The 18,884-nt window shown below is 39.4% G+C and overlaps 1 protein-coding gene across 2 annotated transcripts in view; it reads right to left on the bottom strand.

Annotated features, from left to right (window-relative positions):
* The window catches only part of plp1a (proteolipid protein 1a), an 8,419-nt gene extending 77 nt beyond the window's left edge, over positions 1 to 8,342 (bottom strand). The window contains exons 1-7 of one of the 2 annotated variants that reach the window (XM_041255697.1): positions 8,128 to 8,335; positions 4,960 to 5,146; positions 4,358 to 4,514; positions 3,902 to 4,070; positions 2,282 to 2,355; positions 1,836 to 1,901; positions 1 to 1,616 (exon numbers count right to left, since the gene is read on the bottom strand). The exon at positions 1 to 1,616 is cut by the window's left edge and continues 77 nt beyond it. In XM_041255697.1, the coding sequence (XP_041111631.1) occupies positions 1,536 to 1,616; positions 1,836 to 1,901; positions 2,282 to 2,355; positions 3,902 to 4,070; positions 4,358 to 4,514; positions 4,960 to 5,146; positions 8,128 to 8,131 (738 nt within the window). In that variant the 5' untranslated portion in view covers positions 8,132 to 8,335 and the 3' untranslated portion in view covers positions 1 to 1,535. Of the gene's footprint in view, positions 1,617 to 1,835; positions 1,924 to 2,281; positions 2,356 to 3,901; positions 4,071 to 4,357; positions 4,515 to 4,959; positions 5,147 to 8,127 lie in introns of those variants that run through there. The other variant, XM_041255698.1, reaches the window with a different exon arrangement.
* Between the last annotated feature and the right edge of the window lie 10,542 nt (positions 8,343 to 18,884).

Raw genomic sequence — 18,884 nt, 5'->3', positions numbered from 1 at the left:
CAATTACAGTAACAGTCAACATCTTTAAAGACAGAACCTTCCTTTTTCATATAAAACACCACTAATGATGTAACTAGCACTACTTTAATAGCCACACAGTGCTGTAGAGCTACAGTAGTTAATATATACAAATGCACCCTTTTGTGTTTAGCAATAATTTCAAAAACTTTCAATAGCACCTTCCATAAACGTTCCTATTACGAAGATTTATAGAATCTGGTTATTATATTATAGTTAAGTGCTACAGAAATGCATGAAGCATGAAGGTTTTGAAATCCTCCCACATCACACTCTTCCCTGTTTCGTAGTCTGTTTTTGAATGCATAGAGCATGGATTCCTAATTCCGGCCCTTGAGGGCCAGCCAGGTTTAATAGGAAAAATTGGAATATGTAAATCAAAGGTACTTTAGGGCCTTGATGGAAGTTGGGAACAAAAATCGGGAATAGAATGTCCAACTTGCGATCATTCAATTGCTTCATCAACAGGACATAAGTTAACGCCGTTGTACCTGGGTCACATTGATGATGCCGTTTTTTTTTTTAGCCAAGGCATTTAGACCCCAAACTCATACGGTAGCACCCTTCGAGTTATCTACGCTTTTCAGAAGAAAAGAAAGGTGGTCAGGTTGGCATACTATAACTGAAGCACGTTTACACTTACCTGATTCATTTCTTTCTATGGGCTTTCCATATCAGTCCCACGTTTAAACAGTCATATACGAATTCCCAATTCTAAGACGGAACACTAGGCTAATTAATTCTTAGAATTTATCCCACACACAGTATCCCAGATATGAGGCCAGCAGGCTACAGTCAAGTCTGCAGCTACAATAACCACTTGGCATTAGCTATAAGGGATGCTGTGAAAGTAAGCTTGAGCCAAAAGTGATGTCATGGTAACCAGCATGTATGGTTTACCATCATCTGCTGCTTCAAAAGCAAACTTTAGTTAACAGGCCCGCGAAACATAGCTGGCAGCAGTAATCCATCAGGAATTACAGTATAGAATTGATCAATGGAATGTGTAAGGACAGCAGCGAGAGATTTGTGCAGACAGGGGAAAAGGGACCAAGAAATCTTTCATTTCAAACAGAACAAAGCATGTAAAGTACAGGTTATACCCTCATTTAAGCCTAGTACAGTCAGCAGCTTGTTAGAATATAATTGATTCTAAAGCCTTACCATAGATTGTTTATTTATTTATTTTTATATAAATATATTTAGTTAATAAAATTAGCAGCTTTTATCCAATCTTTTAAAACAGAAAGGCAGCAGCTGGACTTCCTGAATTGAGGAGGAGATTCATTGCACTCTTACCTGACAGATATTTAAATATAATTTAAGGATATCTAACCTAAAATTTGCAATATTTTATTGGTTATTTTAAAACAATCTTGTAAAAACGTCAAATAAAAAATATGAACAGTTTACATGTAAGAGTTTCATTCAACTCCATCTTTTCGAAAGTCCTGACTGTACTAGACCACAACTGGAAGCTCAGCGGTGTGTTGAGAGAAAGTTTGAGACCAGAGAAACTAGCACCTAGTGCAGATACCCTGGCGCCCCAGAAACTTCAGCACAGCAAAGTTATAGGTTGTAGACATCATGTAGGTGAGCTAGAGAGAAGGCAAAATAGAGAAAGACAGAAAAAATAATGAGAATCACTTTTTATAATATTACTGCAGCCTTACAACAATCAATCATCCTCCACTGATATCTTGTAGTTTTTTTATACAACTATGTTTGGTGGCTATTTCTACTGCCTGAAATCTAACACACATTAACATTTTGAAAACTGGACTCACGCTAAAAGTGTCCTGGCAGCATGTACTCACCAGTGCAACAAGAGTCGCTCCTGCCCCTGCAAAGGCTGCTATATACAGGTCGAAGGTCACGTCAAACTGAAAAATACAAAACACCAGACTGCAAACCCAGATCAATATCAATTAACAGTTTTCCTCATCTCTCTGGGAAACAGTGTAAAGACAAAGACTTCCACAATTATAAGTTAGCCTGCCCTAGATTTATTTGAGTGGAGAATGAAAATGTTTTACTGTAGCGCTGAGTAGGGTTCAACTTTTATAACTACCAAGCTCCACTGACTACAAAACTAACATCTGAGTCAAGGTTTAGTAATCTTTTCAATGCCTTAAATCTTGAAGATTTTTCAAAATATCAGTGTTAACTATAGTAGTAACTACAGAGGTAATCTCAGTTTTAAAGTGTGGCAATGTATGACATGAAGTGGAGCCACAGAGGATACCTGATCTGCTGTACTCACCTCCTTAGTTTTACAAACAGCTACCAGTGTCATCCCACAGACTTTTCCAGGTGTAGCGTTCCAGGGCAAGACACCTGAAGAAAACAAAAGCAAAGAGACTAAAGCCTTCCTCAACACTTGCTCTACCTCCTAGTAACAGCCTCCCACATTGTGAGCAAGCCTGGTGTAAACTGAACTGTCTTTGATGTGACAGAAGTAATTCGGTAAAGGCCTAGTACAGTGGCGACCACAGCAAACACTGCAATCCATTTTTGTGGATCTCAGCGGGCTCTGTGATCCACCAGTAAGCTATGAGCAACAATTATTAGCGGGATTTAATATATATCATTAAATAGGTAAGATAGCAGTAATAAAACACAACCACAACAACAAAAATCCTGCAAACACACAATCAAAGCATTTTTAATATTAAGCACAGTTATAAAACAGAAGCTTACCAGCATTTCTCATCTGAGTCTAACCTGATGGAAGCAGGGCTCTACGCTAACTTTTTTTTTTCGGTATGTGTATAGTAATTGCCTAAAGTTTAGGCGCGCACTGAAAACTTTAGGGGCATGCAAAAAAAAAAAAAAAATAAAAATGCAGTCTTGCTTGCCATGAGTTCCCCGCATCCTGACAAAACTTTTTTTTTTTTTTTTTTAACATTGTCAAACTTAAGCCAGGGAAAATCTTTTAGCCACTGTTGGTTGAACTGTTTTCTTTTGCTACTTACAAGGCGCCAGAAAATTTTTACCACGTGTTGGTTAACTGTTTTCCTTCGTGCTACTATACCTGTGAACACACTGTAACTGACACAGCACTTCTCAAAGTTCCCTCTTCTCTTTCAGCTTGACAAACCATCATTAGTCATTTCTTCTAAAGACGGCAACATATCTGAATTTTGTTCATTGCGGTTTTCTTTTGAAACTTCTTCAATCACAGGAAAATAATTTGTTATTTTCCTCATTTTGGTTTGACAAGTTTTCAAACTATCTGGAAACGAGTAGCAATCGCACTGATACATCAGTGAAATTGACGGGGTATGGGATTTGTAGTTTTTAATGGTTGATTAACAATGGGCAGTGGACACCAATAAACTACATTCCCAGAGTGCAATATGATTGAGCTATAAATTTAGATCCGACTGTTAAATATTAAATATATATATATAAAATTGGATCAGAGTGTTTGGTGTTTTGGCCACCACTGTACTAGGCATTTGCCTAATTTTATATATATATATATATATATATATATATATTACACACACAAATAAAAAAAAAATTAAAAATCACGTTTATTTTTTAGAGTCAACCTTTAGGAATTTCTAGTTGCACACGTGCACCTAAATTAAAATGTACGTTCGCACAGGCATTTTTTTTGTCTGCAGACTGTCAGGATATTTTCATCTGTGTTATTGGACGACACATAAGCCTCTCCCCATCAGGAATTGTTTACTACAGTGGCTCCAAAGGAAAGGACTTTGTGAACCTCAAGCCATTTATTGGTGTGGCATCGCAGGGCAGTACCCCAGCAAGGCAGAGGAGTGACGTTCATCTCTCCCTGGTGGCTCTTCAATGTATTTCAGTGGTTGATATTGCTTGGGACAGTGAAGGAGGATCCCTGTATTTGTTCCCATACCGTATTGCCTGGCGTCCACACAGAGCTGGTTGAGTCCTGAGCTGGTCTCAGACAGGATGGTAATGGTCTGGCAGGTTGACGACATGTTGTAGAAAATATAGACAGGCAGTGCAGCAAAGGCAAACACCAGAAGCCAGATCACTGCAAGCAGGTAGGTCACTGCAATAAACTGAGAATGACGACAAATGAGGCAACATCAGCAATGGGATCTATCAGTACGGTGTGACAGAGTCTACCGAACAAAACCTATTGCGAAGTGGCATCAGGTTTAAGTCATTGCACAGGAGCTACCAAGTGAAGTAGAACGTAATTCAGGGTTCTCATTTGAAATAATGCTTTGTACAAACTGTACAGGTTTTTGGTTAATAAAATAGTGATTTCATGATTTTGAATTTGTTTTGGTGGTAAGACTGGAGGTCGAGAGCCACCACCACCTTCTCCGGCCTGGTTCATTACCATGGTGCTCAGGCATCTCCCACAGAGGGTGGACCTGAAGTTTCCAATTGTCTCCTTGATAGCACTGGTGGTGTAGAAGCCCTCTGCCAGCAGGATGATGCAATACAAGAAGAAGAAGGAAGCAGTCCCATAGATAATATACTGGAAATACACGATTCTGTGAAATAGGGAAGAAAAAGGAGGAGGGAAGAGAAAATAGTTGTTCAGGACGAGGGGACATGCAGTGGGTTTAAAGGTTGATTTGCTATACCAGATGAGCAATGGAAAAACCTTTCTGCCCCTATTTGCCAGCTTTAATGTAAGTTGTGGTTGGTAGACAGATTTCCTTAACTCTGTGGATTAACATACTAAAGGTAGGGCATTTAGAGGAACTCTAAGCTTACAATACAAATATTCCCTGTCCCTTTACTCATCTCTCAAGTGACCCCAACATAGCCTTCTACCATACACAATTCTCGCATGATCTTGGCCAGTTTTCAAGTTTGGTCCCTGTTATACCTTATAAGGATTACCGGTACTGTAGACAGAACAGTCTCTTCTAGTTTCAAATGTTCCCCCTCACCACTATTTTTGTACGTTTCTCTCGTATCAAGGATGCTCACATGTATGCCAGCGAGTTGTAGTCCTGCAGGTTTCGAGAGAAGTAGGTCTCAATGAGCCGCTCTGTCTCAGTCAGTGCCTGGTGCCCACAGCCACAGAACAGAGCCACCCCACTAAAGCAGAGCAGGGTTGCGAAGAGAGAGGCATAGGGAATCCCGCCCAAGCATTTCACACAGCATTCGTAACAACCTAGGGGAATAAAGCAAACCAAACACAAATCAATTTTAAATTCTCGAATATCATTTTTTGATGCAAAGGGTGCAAGCTGGGACCAGTAAACTTCAAGTCTCACTATCCCAGCCTTTTGATTGACACCCATGAATTAACTGACATCTAAAATTGCCTGATTTAAATTGTATCAATGAAAGCTGAATTTAAATCCATAACAATTAACTCTGTTAGGACCTCATACGAAGGGGCCACAGTCATGATCCAATTGACCCTTTTTTTTGAAGGTTTCAAGAATTTCAAAATTAAATGGCACCATTTTTAATGAAGAACAGCCAGCACAACAGCAAGAAGTTTTACTGGGCAGTCTATGGTACATTCCAATTAGCAGGAATTTAAGGTATATATTAAACAGACATTGCTAAATTAGTTCAGGGCACACAAATAAAGTGGGTTATTGTAACCAATACGTTAAGATACCAAAACACACCTTTGTAGTGAAGTTTCTGGTTTACTTAAGTTCTATAGTACTTTGATTAACAAATTAGAAAACACAATTGTGTTTTTTTTTTAAATATACATTTATTTTTATCTCCTTTAAAAAAAAAAAAAACAACAAAAAAAAAAAAATAATACAATTCAAAAGCAATGAAACAAAGCTTTGAGATCCAATGTCAAGACCACAATACCTCACTGCAGCTGCCCCTATCAAGTTCACTTAATCCATGTCCTGTTGAAAGGCTGGGCTGCTACAATGGTTGTCAGAAGGTACCATGTTGCACTTTTGTGTTTTATTTGCAATCCATGAGGACCACGCTTTAGTTTAGATCAGTTTGAGGGCTAAATAGACAGCACAACTTCATAAGGAAATCCAGAAACAAAAGCTATCGGACTCAATCACTGGGAGAATGTATGTGGACACTGTAACTGTGAGAAAAACTGACACAAACACAGAAAGCATGAATAATTTGGTAATTGAACATGCATCTACGATGCAAACAGGAATGCCATTATTATACTACTGCAAAAGCAGGTTTTGTATGCACATACATATGACAATGTAACCCCCAGTATTCCATGCTAACTTGTGCTTTTAAAATTTAAACAGCTGTCACATTACTTGAACAAAAAAAGTCAAGGTCAAAATCAAGAACAAGTCAAGTCAAAGTCACTTATTTTATTTACTCCTGAAATTATATAGGAAATAAACACATTGTTTTGCTGTTATTGGAAATGAATGAATCAGTGATGTGCAGAATGTCTATTTGAGGTTTGTGCCTACAGTAAGTCTAAGGGACGCACCGTGCCATGCCCAACACTGAGCTAATGTACTGCAAATATACGGTGTCACTGTCGCTCGATCTGAGAATGAAGCTCCCTTTATGACAAGACAATGGCCGTTGTTGGACCTCAATGTGGACAAACAAAAGCTGGTGATGTCAACTAAACAAAGAAAGGGGGTGAAATGGGCCCCCCTTCAAGAGGCAAACAAATAAGCCTCTGAGTGGGCAGGCTAGCGAGGAAGAGGAGCTTGCTCTGGCCCTGTCACTGGGGCTGGAAACGACTGTGCCTGTACTATACAGGGCACTGGCTGCCTGGGACTGGCACACCCAACAGTTTGCTTTACAACACTCAAAAGTAGTCATAGTAAATACATGGCAAGTAAATCTCCGCTCAGAACCAGTCACCAGGTTTCCCAGTGATGGATTCCCAGTATTGAGCTCTTACTAGACCCCAGACCCCCCCCTAAAAATAGTTGGTTCTAAGCTTTAGAATTATGACCATAAGGTTGGTCATGTGGGTATCCTATTTTTCTTTGGCTGTAATCTCTACATTGAAAAGTGAAACAGTTAATACTGTAACCAACCCTGGAGACTAACGTTTTGTGCAATAAGATTTGTGAATGAAGTAACAAATCATGCATTGGAAGTTTTAATTTCCATCCCTGAATAGTGATTACTTAAAAAAAAAAGGTAAACTAAATGTCTGTTTAAATCTTTTCCCCCTTCCAGCAAAACATATTCCAGTGGCCATGCCTCAGTCCCCAGTGCAAATACCCTCCTTACTGAGAAGCAGGCTGTAAACCATGGAAACCACAAGCTGTTCCAACACTAAACGCTTCCACTTCTCCAACGAGCAAATACCATGCTTACAGGACCACATACAGTAAAGTATAACATTTTTGTGTAAGGCACAAACTGTTTTACTCCTCCTGCATTAATACACACACGCCTCTGGATTTATAATATAGGCTTGTTCTTAGGTCCCAAAGGACTTGATTTTTCATCATTAACTTTGCTCTTAAACAGCAGCTGTTAATTATTCATCCACTTACAAACTATTTACATTTCTAAACAAACAAGCAAACAAACAAATCATCTTGTGTATATAAAATATCTGTAAACTCACCACATTACCTATGACCTTTTAATAATCGAGGTATAGACTAAATAAAGGTTTCCAAGTCAAAAAACAAAACAAAAAAAACCCGATTCTATTTGCCATTAAAACGTGGCTAATAAGTGCGTACATTACACTGCATATACACAGGTATTGCTGAAAAGTTTAATTTCACAAATGTGCTAACTAAATGTTTTCACCTCCAGCAATAGGTTTTCATTTTGCAACCTTAATGAAGAAAACACATGCAGTATTTAAAAATGGGTTAACTTCAATTACATATTTTAAATAACTTTTCTGTTATGTTCAACCGGCATGCTAACAGAATCAACCCATTTTGACTACCTTCTCACGTCGACATAAATTACATATTTAAACATGCCGGAAAATGCCCTTCACAAGTGCAAGATATTACACCTTTATTTTACATAATGCAAATAAATACTTCGCGACACGTTTAATTTCATTAAGAACACGTTGCTGCATATCAAATCACTACAAATAAAACGAGTGTGTGAAATAAAACTTTTCCAGATTGCTGTTTGGAACAGTCAGTATCACTAGTTAGTGTAATTCAATTTTACTATTAAATGAGCACTCACCCATTGCCAATGAAGTTGTTAAAAGTTCCGCGCGGTTTTATTCGGGAATGAAACCTCTTTATGACTTGCTGTTTCTCTCTCTGTGGTGTGCACAATCTTCTCGAGCTGTCCTTTATCAATGTCTTTAGTCGCTTCTATTTCTTTCACAACAATGAACAATGCTTCTGATTGATGGACAAACCTCTTAAAGGGACAATACCCGCATTTCCTCCATCGTGCTCAGATTCCCAACAGTCGGTGGTCAACAAATAAACATTAATTTCCTCCCCCAAGACATTATTTGATGTGCACTGCCGCACCAGTCGTGCTGTCGGTAGCAAAGAATTACCCACCTTTCTGAAACTCCATAATATGGAATCCCACAGCAGCACTGCCAAAATACAACAAAAACATTCTTTGAATAATTAAAATCCACAGAAAATACTGACCAGAGCAAAGACAATGGCACCTCTTGGATACAAATGGCATTGTGTAATATTGTACAAACCTGTGTCACATTTTTAATAATGATTCCATGATTTATTACATGCAGTAATGATACAATTACTATAAATTGTGAACCCACCTAACAAAGAAAAAGCCAAAGATGAAACCATCTCCAAAATCTGAGCAGCCCACCTTCATATGAAAGGTCAACATAGCTCAAAAACAGAGACATTTGTTCAGCTTTATTGGAGCAATAGTTCTGTGTGGAAAAAGTAGAGGCCATTCATTGGTGGATCCAATATCTACCAATATTCGCATAGTGCCAGAGATATAGCAACAACCAATACACTAATGCAAACGCTCATTTGCTCTCCTATTTATACCTGTGCTGCTTTTGTTCTTGTTTTGCTGAGTGTCCTTTTATCAGCTGAATGCTTGTTGTTGATGCAGGTGCTTCATCACTATGAAAAGGCCATTTTAGATGCAATATTATTATACATTACAATGCAACATCTATCATACTGTTTATGAGGCGCACATGTCTCTGTCATCTCTGCTTGTTCTGTGAATGCGAATCGATTGGTGTCTAGCTTCTTCAACACACCCTTGAAACCAAGTGGTTTTCATGGAACGGAATTTTTTAATAAATACATTAATACAGTACATGCACAAATGAATACATAAGCTGGGTGCTGGTGACATTGATGAAGTACAACATTAACGACACAATGGCAGCATTGAAACTGTGGTGGTGCTGCACTGCTAGCGTTTGCAAAAACAGGACCACTGTTAAAGATGTGCCTACTATAATGGGTACATTGTTTAAGCAATGGAATAGCACTTGTATTCTCTGTATAAACAGAAACTGGGTCACTGGCTCTGGTGCAGCACTGCAAAGGGCGATGCTGTAATTGCTACTACACCACACGATTTTGTTTTTATCCTATAGAAACAGTGGGCTGATGACAGTGTTTGTGATACTGCACTGTACTTTCAGAGCGATTTAAAAACAACTGTGTGACAATGGCTTTTGTTATTGTAAGTGCCTTTGAAACAGTGGGGCTACAGATTTAACACTCGCTATCAGGTTTTCTTTGTGTGAAAGTCTATCTTAAGTTACAAGACTTTGATTTTTGATTATAATTGTTACTGTTTTCACTAAAGTTTGGGACAATTTGGTATTAAAAAGAAAACACTTTATGTTAATAAAGTATCATTGGTTTTTAATATCTATCATGGCTTATAGCTAAATTTTTTCACACCATTGTCAAGGGTAATGTGTTTAAGCCTATTTTAATGTTGTAATCTATGTTGTATTCCTTTTTTGGGGTTTAACCCTAAATGGTACCAGTTATTAAACAAAATAAATAAATACATGAAACCCCATCATTCACTTCTTTCAAAACTGCACTGGATGGACAAGGTAATACTTATAGGATTATTACCCCTCTAAATAATTACCAGCACTTACATTTAGACTCATACATTTTTAAATTGTGGACAGTTTTTATTAAATATTTAGGTTTCCATCTATAGTCTGTTGCTCCACAGAGATGTTGGGAACTGGTGTGCACCTTTGACAAGGCTAGTAACCCTGCACATGAAAAGGAGGAGCTAGAGCTACCTCCACCACCTGAGGAAGAGGAGCTGCAGCTGAGTTTGCCATCACTTTGGTAAGCCTTCACGTCCCAGTCCGGGGATGCGTTCACGTCCCAGTCCGGGGAAGCGTTCACGTCCCAGTCCGGGGAAGCGTTCACGTCCCAGTCCGGGGATGCGTTCACGTCACAGTCTGGGGATGCGTTAACGTCACCGCCTGGGGATGCCATCACTTTACCTCCAGGGGATGCCTGCCTTGCTCTGCCCAAGGATGCCTGCCATGCATCGCCTGGGTTTGCCTGGATGCCTGCCATGCATCGCCTGGGTTTGCCTGCTGCTCCGCATTGCCTGGGGTTACCTGATGCAGGTAACCCCAGGCAATGCGGAAGTGGAACTCCAGCTGCCGTCTTCATGGCCAGGGGCTCCCATCCCAAGTTCACCTCCCGAGGGTCCAGGGCAGTCACATTTGGAGGGTCCGAAGCTGCTGCTGTCTCTCATTTTTCTATTTCAAGAGGGCCTGGAGCTGTCTTTGCCTGGGGGTCCAGAACCACCGCTGCTAGGAGGTCTGGAACCATTGCCTCCCGAGGACCAGCTCATACCCTGTCCTATGCCATCCAGGGCTACTGAGGCTCTGCTTCGGCTGAGGTCACTGCCAGCTCCGCTTCTCCTGGGGTCACTACCAGCTCCACTTCACATGGGGTCACTGCCAGCCCTGCATTGCAGCAGGAAATACTGTGGCAGGAGCCCTACAAAGGGGAGCTGCTGGCCATGAAGGGGGGGGGCAGGAGACCAACTCCCCCAACAGCAGTTTTGCTGCTGAAGATCGTGTGGCTGGAGCCCAGGAAGAGGGAGCTGCCAGCCACAAAGAAGGGGGCGAGGTCAGGAGACCAACTCCCCGAGCAGCACTTTTGCTGCCAGAGATAACATGGCCGGAGTTAAAATGTGGTGTTTTGCTTTTGTAGTTATTTATTTTTTTTAGAACAGGGTACTCCTCTGCCCCTGTGTTTTAGTGTATATTATTTTGTATCTATTTTGTTTTATTATAATTTATGTATTTATATATGTGATGGCGAAAAGCCGAGTTTTGTTATGGTTTGGCAGAGCAGATGGGGAAGCCCCATCCAGATAACCTCGCCCAGAAGGTAACCATCTCCTGAGTTAGTTAATTGTTGCTAATCGGGAGATGGTCACCAGTATAAAAACCCTGCCGTTTTCCCTGCTCGAGTTGGAGAGTAGGTGGGTGTTTGAGAGGAGGAAGCAAGAGAGAAAGCAAAAAGTAACGAAAGTAAGAAGGAAACTGAAAGTAGGATCAGTGAAGGCTGCTGTTCAGCCTAACCTGCTTAATAGATTTATATTTTGTGTTTGTGAATGGCTTTGTTTACTATTTTATTTTGCTCTGTGAGCAGTGTTGTTTTTGTTTAAACATTCTATTTCTTTGTGTTTAAATAAATGGTGCCGCAGTGCTTTTTTGGCACCGTATTATCTGTGTCTCTGCAGTTCTTACATTCTGACCTGACGTCCCCACATCAGCCAACCCTGCCACAGCCCCAAATTGTCAGACCATCCAGCCCTGTTTATAATTCCCTTTTCTCATCCTATTATGCAATTGTCCACTGGGGATAGCACTCTCCAAATATTGTAACATGATATTGAAACTCTCATTTTATTTAGTTTCCAGTGCCCATGCTTACGCCATTATACAACGAGAGCAGGTGATTGCAAGGTGAATTCATTCAGTGGGGGTCCTCAGTGGGGGATGCTTTATGTCACAGAGTCAAGAAAGTCTGGGAACCCTTGTTTAAGTTATGTTCTTTTCGCATAAATGTTAAAACTATTTGTATTCAGTATCAGTCAATACTGGGGCCTTTAAAAGATAGCCAAGCCTATGTGGACTTTCTTGGATTTTAAGGAGATCCATTTCTTGCCACATGGAGGCAGTATAATCACTTAGAAAACAGTGTGTGGATGGCTGACATATTCCAAATGCTAGGAGCACATTGCCTTTGTGTTGTGGATTTCATAAATGCATTCCCTACTATTAAAACGTTTTCTTTGACAGGGGTTAAGTGGCACAGTAGGCTAATTAATGCCTAGTGTTAATACCTGTCTCAGATGATAAAATGTTATGCTTGAGAGAGCCCCCCCCCCCCTCTCCTCCACTGTGGTCTACAGAGCAGAATAATATCTTACCGTAGCAATGTCACAGTCTCTCATTGGAGTTACAGGAACCAACAACAGAGGTTCATGTTTATGCTAAGGTCTTTGTTCTTCTAATTGGTTAACCTTATCTGTTTGGGCGTGGTGAATGTATCCTATTTCTTTGGGAAAGAAATAACGATAGGCATGTCTTAATTTGGTTCCTTGCGCTGTGTACTTTAATAGATTCCTAGCTATCAAATGAACTCCTTCTCTTTCACACCTGCCACTGGGTTCTTCTGGTTATCTTGGAAGGAATCCATTTAGTCTGTTGTTTTTTTCAAAGGAGGGAATGAGGTCAGAAAAACTCACGTTTTGTAGGCTTTGAATACTTTTAAATAAATGCATTCACTATGTGTTTTATCCTCAATAGTAAATGTTTGCCCAGATTTTTAATGATATGGACAATTGAATATGCATCTTTAAGATGGGTAAGACTAGAATTCAGATAGCTCAAGCTGCCTAGCCAACTGCAGCGCTGATGTGGTTTCACATACTCTCCTGAGCTTCATCGTGTTTTCACTGTACTTTTTCTTTATGACATGCTTTTGGTATACAACAAGTACACTTTTATGCTGTCAGCTATCTGCTACCTAATCCTTGTAGATTTTCGGTAGTTCAGCACTTCTTTACTTTTAAGGTATAATGTAGTTCAACATAGGCATTTAAAGAATAGAAGCTCTATAATAATTTCCTCTACATTTATTAGATATAACACAAGGTTTACAACAAGTTCTATCTTCTTTTCTTCCTGAACTTAAGACGTCAGTCATCTTTACTTGCTGTTACAAGTACTGGCAGGGGCATACATATTTGGATCACAATGTGAAATGGTGGCAAGCTGTTTTTTTTTTAAGCGTGTGTTAAAATGGTGAATATAAATCAAATATAGTCGTTTCCACTTAAGTTAAGTATGCACTGAAGATTAAGTTATTGAAGAGTGTTGTAAACGTCTTCATAAAGCATGCTTATCTCTTGGGCCTGTCTATATTTTTAACTGCGGTTGGTTGGCGATTTCTGTCACATATTCATAAAGAATGTTTATCTGTACCTCTAAGCCTGTTTTAAAATGTAGACACAGCAAATTTGTTACAAAAAAGGACCAGGCTACAAAAAAAATGAATTTGTTACAAAAAAAGGGCTTCAATGCTTTCAAACAAATGTATGCGATAAACTGCATGCATTCTTGCATTTGAATTAACATACAGATAAACAGTAGATAAACCAGGTATGTAAGACTTTTGCTGAAAGCCCTGAGCTTGATTCGGTCGACTTGCACTTTACTGAGATTTACACAGTCTAAAAAAAAAAACAACAACCCTACTGTACATTTGCAGTGGAAAATCAATCAATCAAATCAAATGTACATTGCGTGTAGCGCCCCATATACACGGGAGCGTGTCAGGGCGCTTTGCACACAAAGGAAAAAGCAAATACTTTAGATACAAAATGTACAAAAAATAAAACAGAAAAAAAACAATACTACAATAAGAATTTTAAATAAAAACCTGATCAAACAAAAACATTTGTATATGTGTTTTAAAAAGGGAAAGAGAGAGTTGCTTCTAATGTGCCTAGGTGGGGAGTTCAATAGCGTGGGTGCTAGATGGATAAAGAACGTGATCCATACTTGGCAGTTCGAACAGGCGGTACAAGTAGGCCAGCCTCCGCACACCGAAACCCAACTAGAAACATAGCGGAGTATGAGATCAGAAAGATAGGAGGGCGCCAGGCCATAATGCTTTAAATGTAAGTAATAACATTTTGTAATTTATTCTCCGAGTGACCGGTAACCAGTGAAGACGAGGGATAAAGAGGGTTATGGAACAATGGGACTTTACACGAATCAACACTCTAGCTGCCGAATTTTTTGACTAGTTGAAGCCTGGAAACAGCATATTTTGGAAGTCCAGCCAGAAGAGCATTGCAAGACTAGAGGTAATGAAGGCATGGATCAGGGTCTCCGATGCATACGGTTCCAGTAAGAGAGGACGCGTGCAATATTTCGAAGATGGAAAAAAGAAGATTTACAAATAAACCTAATATGTGCATCAGAACAATTCAGAATCGAAACAAAACCCACAGATTTTTAATGACGGGGCTAACAGTGAAGCAGGAATTTCCCAAGATCACATTTAACAGAGAGAGAGAAAGCATTTTTTTTTTTTTTTTTTTTTTTTTTTTTTTTTTTTATGAGATCCAACACACATAACCACTGTTTTGTTAACAAAAAAATGAAATGTGGGACGCTGCAGTTAAACACATTTTCCCCTCAGCCTGTCAGTGTGTTTACAAGCACAGGCAACATCAAGTCTGGATTTGATTGAATGTTCTTTCACGGCAATAGACCATACAGTCTGTCTCGACATTCCTGCCTCCCGTCTACATGAGTTACACCCAGGCAGTTCAGAAAATGGATTGAAGCTTAATAGTTGTTTCTCTTGGCGTTGAGCACTTAATTACTGTATGCCACACAAGTTGATCACCTTTGCAGTGTTTTCAAGAAGATCAGGAATTACCCTTCCGTCACTTATGTCACTGACATACAAAGCAGTTAAACGATTTCATGATTATATTCTTTTATTTGTAAGGTCGGGAAAAACAAAATGGTTTTGGAAAGCATAACTCCGTTGTTTAGGGGAAAATGCTATACTGTATCTTAAGCTGATCCAGGTGTTATGTATCTTAAATAAAATGACACATATTAACTTTAATAATTATTGTTTTGTGATAATTTGTGGGGAAAAACTCTCAGCTGTGGAAATCCAGAAACCCCAGATTTCCCTGCAGAGCAATAACGAATGTGTTGAGAAATTCCTTAACTCAAACTAACCAGCAGGAGTGCTAATGACCTTGTCTGATTGTAGAGGAGGGCCTGTAAAGTCACTTGGTCACGTACTGCTGTTGCTGCTAGTTACATTTTTCAAGCATCTGGATACCCAAGAGCAGTCTACCATTGAAATATAGCTGTGGAGACACAAGTTGCCATACCTTTGCAGTCATGCTTCTACTACTATGTGTGCTATACAGGCCTTACCTGACAGAATGGAAGAGAAGCCAATCTCCACTTGGAGAGAGATCAGGAGAGTGCACTTAGAATCTTATTATACTGCTCTTGTAGCAGTGCAATTAGCATTGGTTAGAAATGGTGTACATTGTTATTTAGTGTAAAGGCCATTGGTGTAAAGACCCACTGAGCTTCAAAATACAACCCCATTCTACCATTTAAATTGCTGTTTGAAATTGGTTTTAAATGCCATCTCTAACCATTGCTATAAATCCCATTGTCACATTTTTTTTTAAATGGAGTAGAACACATTACTGTGTTTATGTAAAACTACGCTAAAAGGATAACTGCACCTAGATGATTGATAAAAATTGGCTAAGGGTGAAATCAGGTTCGATGCCAGTCACCACCAGATTTAAACTTCAGATGAGTTGTTCCTAGTGGGTGGGTATGGGAGTGGTACTATAATTAAATTCACAAGATGCTTTTTGATGGGAACACATTACTGGTACATTCATATTTGTCTATTTCTGCAATGGGTATTTCTCACAGGAGGAATTGAATTTAAATTATACAATTGAAAGAAAGTTTCTGAGGTTTAGGGCTTCTGTATTAAGGTAGATAATGTTTAATTAAAATACCTTCGAGAACTGAAACATGTATGTTGGTGTTTTTAGAAATTCATCCTGTGTTAGTGCCTCAAACCTGAAATACAACATCTAGGAGTTGCATGCTTTTTTTGCTGGCAAAAAGACAAATGAGTGCATGTAAAACAAGTCCATACCAGTTTATTTCAACTATCAGTTTGCAGCTGTCACATGCAAAAAGCTCCCGGTTAAAACTGCAGACATTTTACTGATACCTGAGCTTGTGCAAAGAAAATATGTTCACTGAATATTTTTGACCTACTTCTGCCAAAGCTGAGAAGTCATGTAAGCTAAAAATACTATTTTAATAGTAATAGGCTGTGTGGAACCTGCAGAATTGAAAGGTCATGTTAGCGGTTCATATTTGGTAGTTCTGCGGGGTGCGTGGTCGGGTTTGAGAGGCTGTGCTCTTGCCCTCTATGCAATCGTGCTCTGGGGGACAGGCCGTGTTTCAGCTGCTGATTTTCATTAAATTCTATATTTGGGTGTTAGGTGGCAGAGTGCCACTGTGGAAAGCGTTAAATATTTTTCATTATTCATTCATGGTTTGGCGGCCTCGTCATTTCAGGGAGAGGTGGCTACAGCCACTTCTTATCTGCGGCACTGGGATACATGTATCTGGTTGTGTATTTCCAGCCAGCCTCGCGCAGGTAGCCGTCGGGCACCCGCGGACAAGACCTCCAGCCAAATATATATTTCACTCGAGCCCTGAGCGCCCTTCACAGTCATAAATCATCTGCAATTGTTATCACTATCATCATCATTCATTCACTGACATTCATTTAAGCGGATTCTCCATGCTGAAATGCAGCTTCTGTAAACAGCAGTTCATGCCATTTAAAATGATACCGATGGTTCCTTCTGCTAAAATCATAGTTCTTTACACCCAAATCAATGAAGTGACTGTAGCTAGCAAAATAATTCTATCCATCTTTTGCCAGTTTTGCACTTCTGTTCAGTACATTGGTCTCTAATGTGCTTATTATACAAAACGTGTATTTTCCTTTTGAAACATAATACCTGGTACACCATTAAATCAGATTGACTGCACTCTGTTATACTCGCTCTTCCTAGGTCATTGCAGTGTAGCAGTGTGTTCTGGGTCGAAGCATTTTATTGGCTGAAAGCATGTTAGCCATTAGAAGCAGCAGCTGTTTGGTCAATGAAAAGAAGGAAGCTGTTAAAAGAGGAGGGCCAATTTCACTCTCCAGGTTAAATCACCAAGGAAGTGTGTCACAAAGATGGCTGTAATAGGTGACGTCAGACCAGAACCAGGAACCAACACAGAATAAACAGAGAGGTGGAGTTTGATGAAGCTAAGCGCTTGGCTGCGCTCAGCATTTAATCAATGAACAAACAGAAAATAAAAGGTTGAAAGACAAACAAAACGGACTACACAGACAAACACGGTGAGCTGAAATTATTTTATCTTTTACTATTGCTTCCGTCTCCAATCCCGTTCTCCATTCACCGAACAAACAACCCAGAGCAAGTGAAAACATTCTGCATTTATGCAGCAGTACCGAGACTCAATTGCTAATCAATCATTCAATTGGAGGCTCGGTACAACTGCACATGAACTAAGAAGTGCAATTCCCCTTGCTCACATATTATTACATTTTACCTGCACATGAAGTGCTGTGCAATCCTCGTGCCTAAATACAAATATACGTTTTGCTCGTAACCCATATTACATCCCGTGTACCAATGACTATACACCAACATTAACACACTATACACAACATACAACACAGAAATACACCCAGGGGCGGGGCAACATTGCCACAAAGTGCAACACTATCTGAAAGCATTACTTGCAAACATAAGACTTCATTAATCTAGTACAGTACCAGCTATCATTTTTGTTAAATGCATGCTGACTACGACCTGTTTCTTTCAAAACTGTACATTTGATGCCTATATAATGATGTGCACAACAGGAAAGATTTATGGAATGTAATTGTTAGCTATAGCCATTACATAGAACAGGTGATGAGTGGAGCTTTAATCAACTGGCTTTTCAAAGTGTACACAAATGCAAACAGGGATTAATTACAGCACTGATATAGCAATTGTCAGAATTCCCATCCTCAAAAAATAAAATTGTATTTGTATGCATGTTTGTATTATTGTATTAATTTGATGTTTTTGTATGCCGTCAGACAAAAGCTGTAGGCTGTGTATTGTTGTGTTGATTTAGCAGGGAGAGGGCTAATTTGCTCTCCCTGCCTTCACGTGGGGAATGCAGGTGGTCAGAAGATAAATGTTTGCCAATTGTCTCATTAGCTCCTGACCACCTGCTATATAAACTCTCACTCTCGGAGTACAGTGGAGAAGCCGAAAAGAGTGTAAAACGATTGCTATCTACCCTTGAGAACCCGAGTAGGTACTCATTTCATTTGATTTATTTGTTCCTGTGTTATTTTTTGAAACCCTTTTGTTTGGCCCTTGTGCTGTTTTGTTTTGTATTTTGAGAAGTGCTTTGTTTTTACCTTTGTTCTTAAAGTAAAACAACCAAAGCAAGGGTAGATAGCAATCGTTTTCATTGCCAGTTTCCAGGAACAAGCTAATGACTTCTTTTTCATCTGCTTGTCAAATAAAATCTGTTTCTGAGACTTCCTTTGTCACAACAGACGTACTATCTATTCAACTACTACTACCTCTTTTCCTTTCTATATATTTCTGATAGTTCACGCCAACAAGATAATCAAATCACCTTGAAGAAACCAGTTACTGTATGTACATCACACATGGCAATAATTCAAACCCCAGCATAAAGTCCATTCCCACATTCAAGTTCCAGTCTTGAAGACTCCATGTCCAGTGGTTTAAATTAAATTATTGGCTGTCTAAAGGGCATTAGTTATCCTGACAACACTAACAAA

This window comes from Polyodon spathula, chromosome 7 (assembly GCF_017654505.1).
Source record: "Polyodon spathula isolate WHYD16114869_AA chromosome 7, ASM1765450v1, whole genome shotgun sequence".
Classification (NCBI taxonomy): domain Eukaryota; kingdom Metazoa; phylum Chordata; class Actinopteri; order Acipenseriformes; family Polyodontidae; genus Polyodon; species Polyodon spathula.
This window is presented reverse-complemented; position numbering and strand designations above follow the sequence as displayed.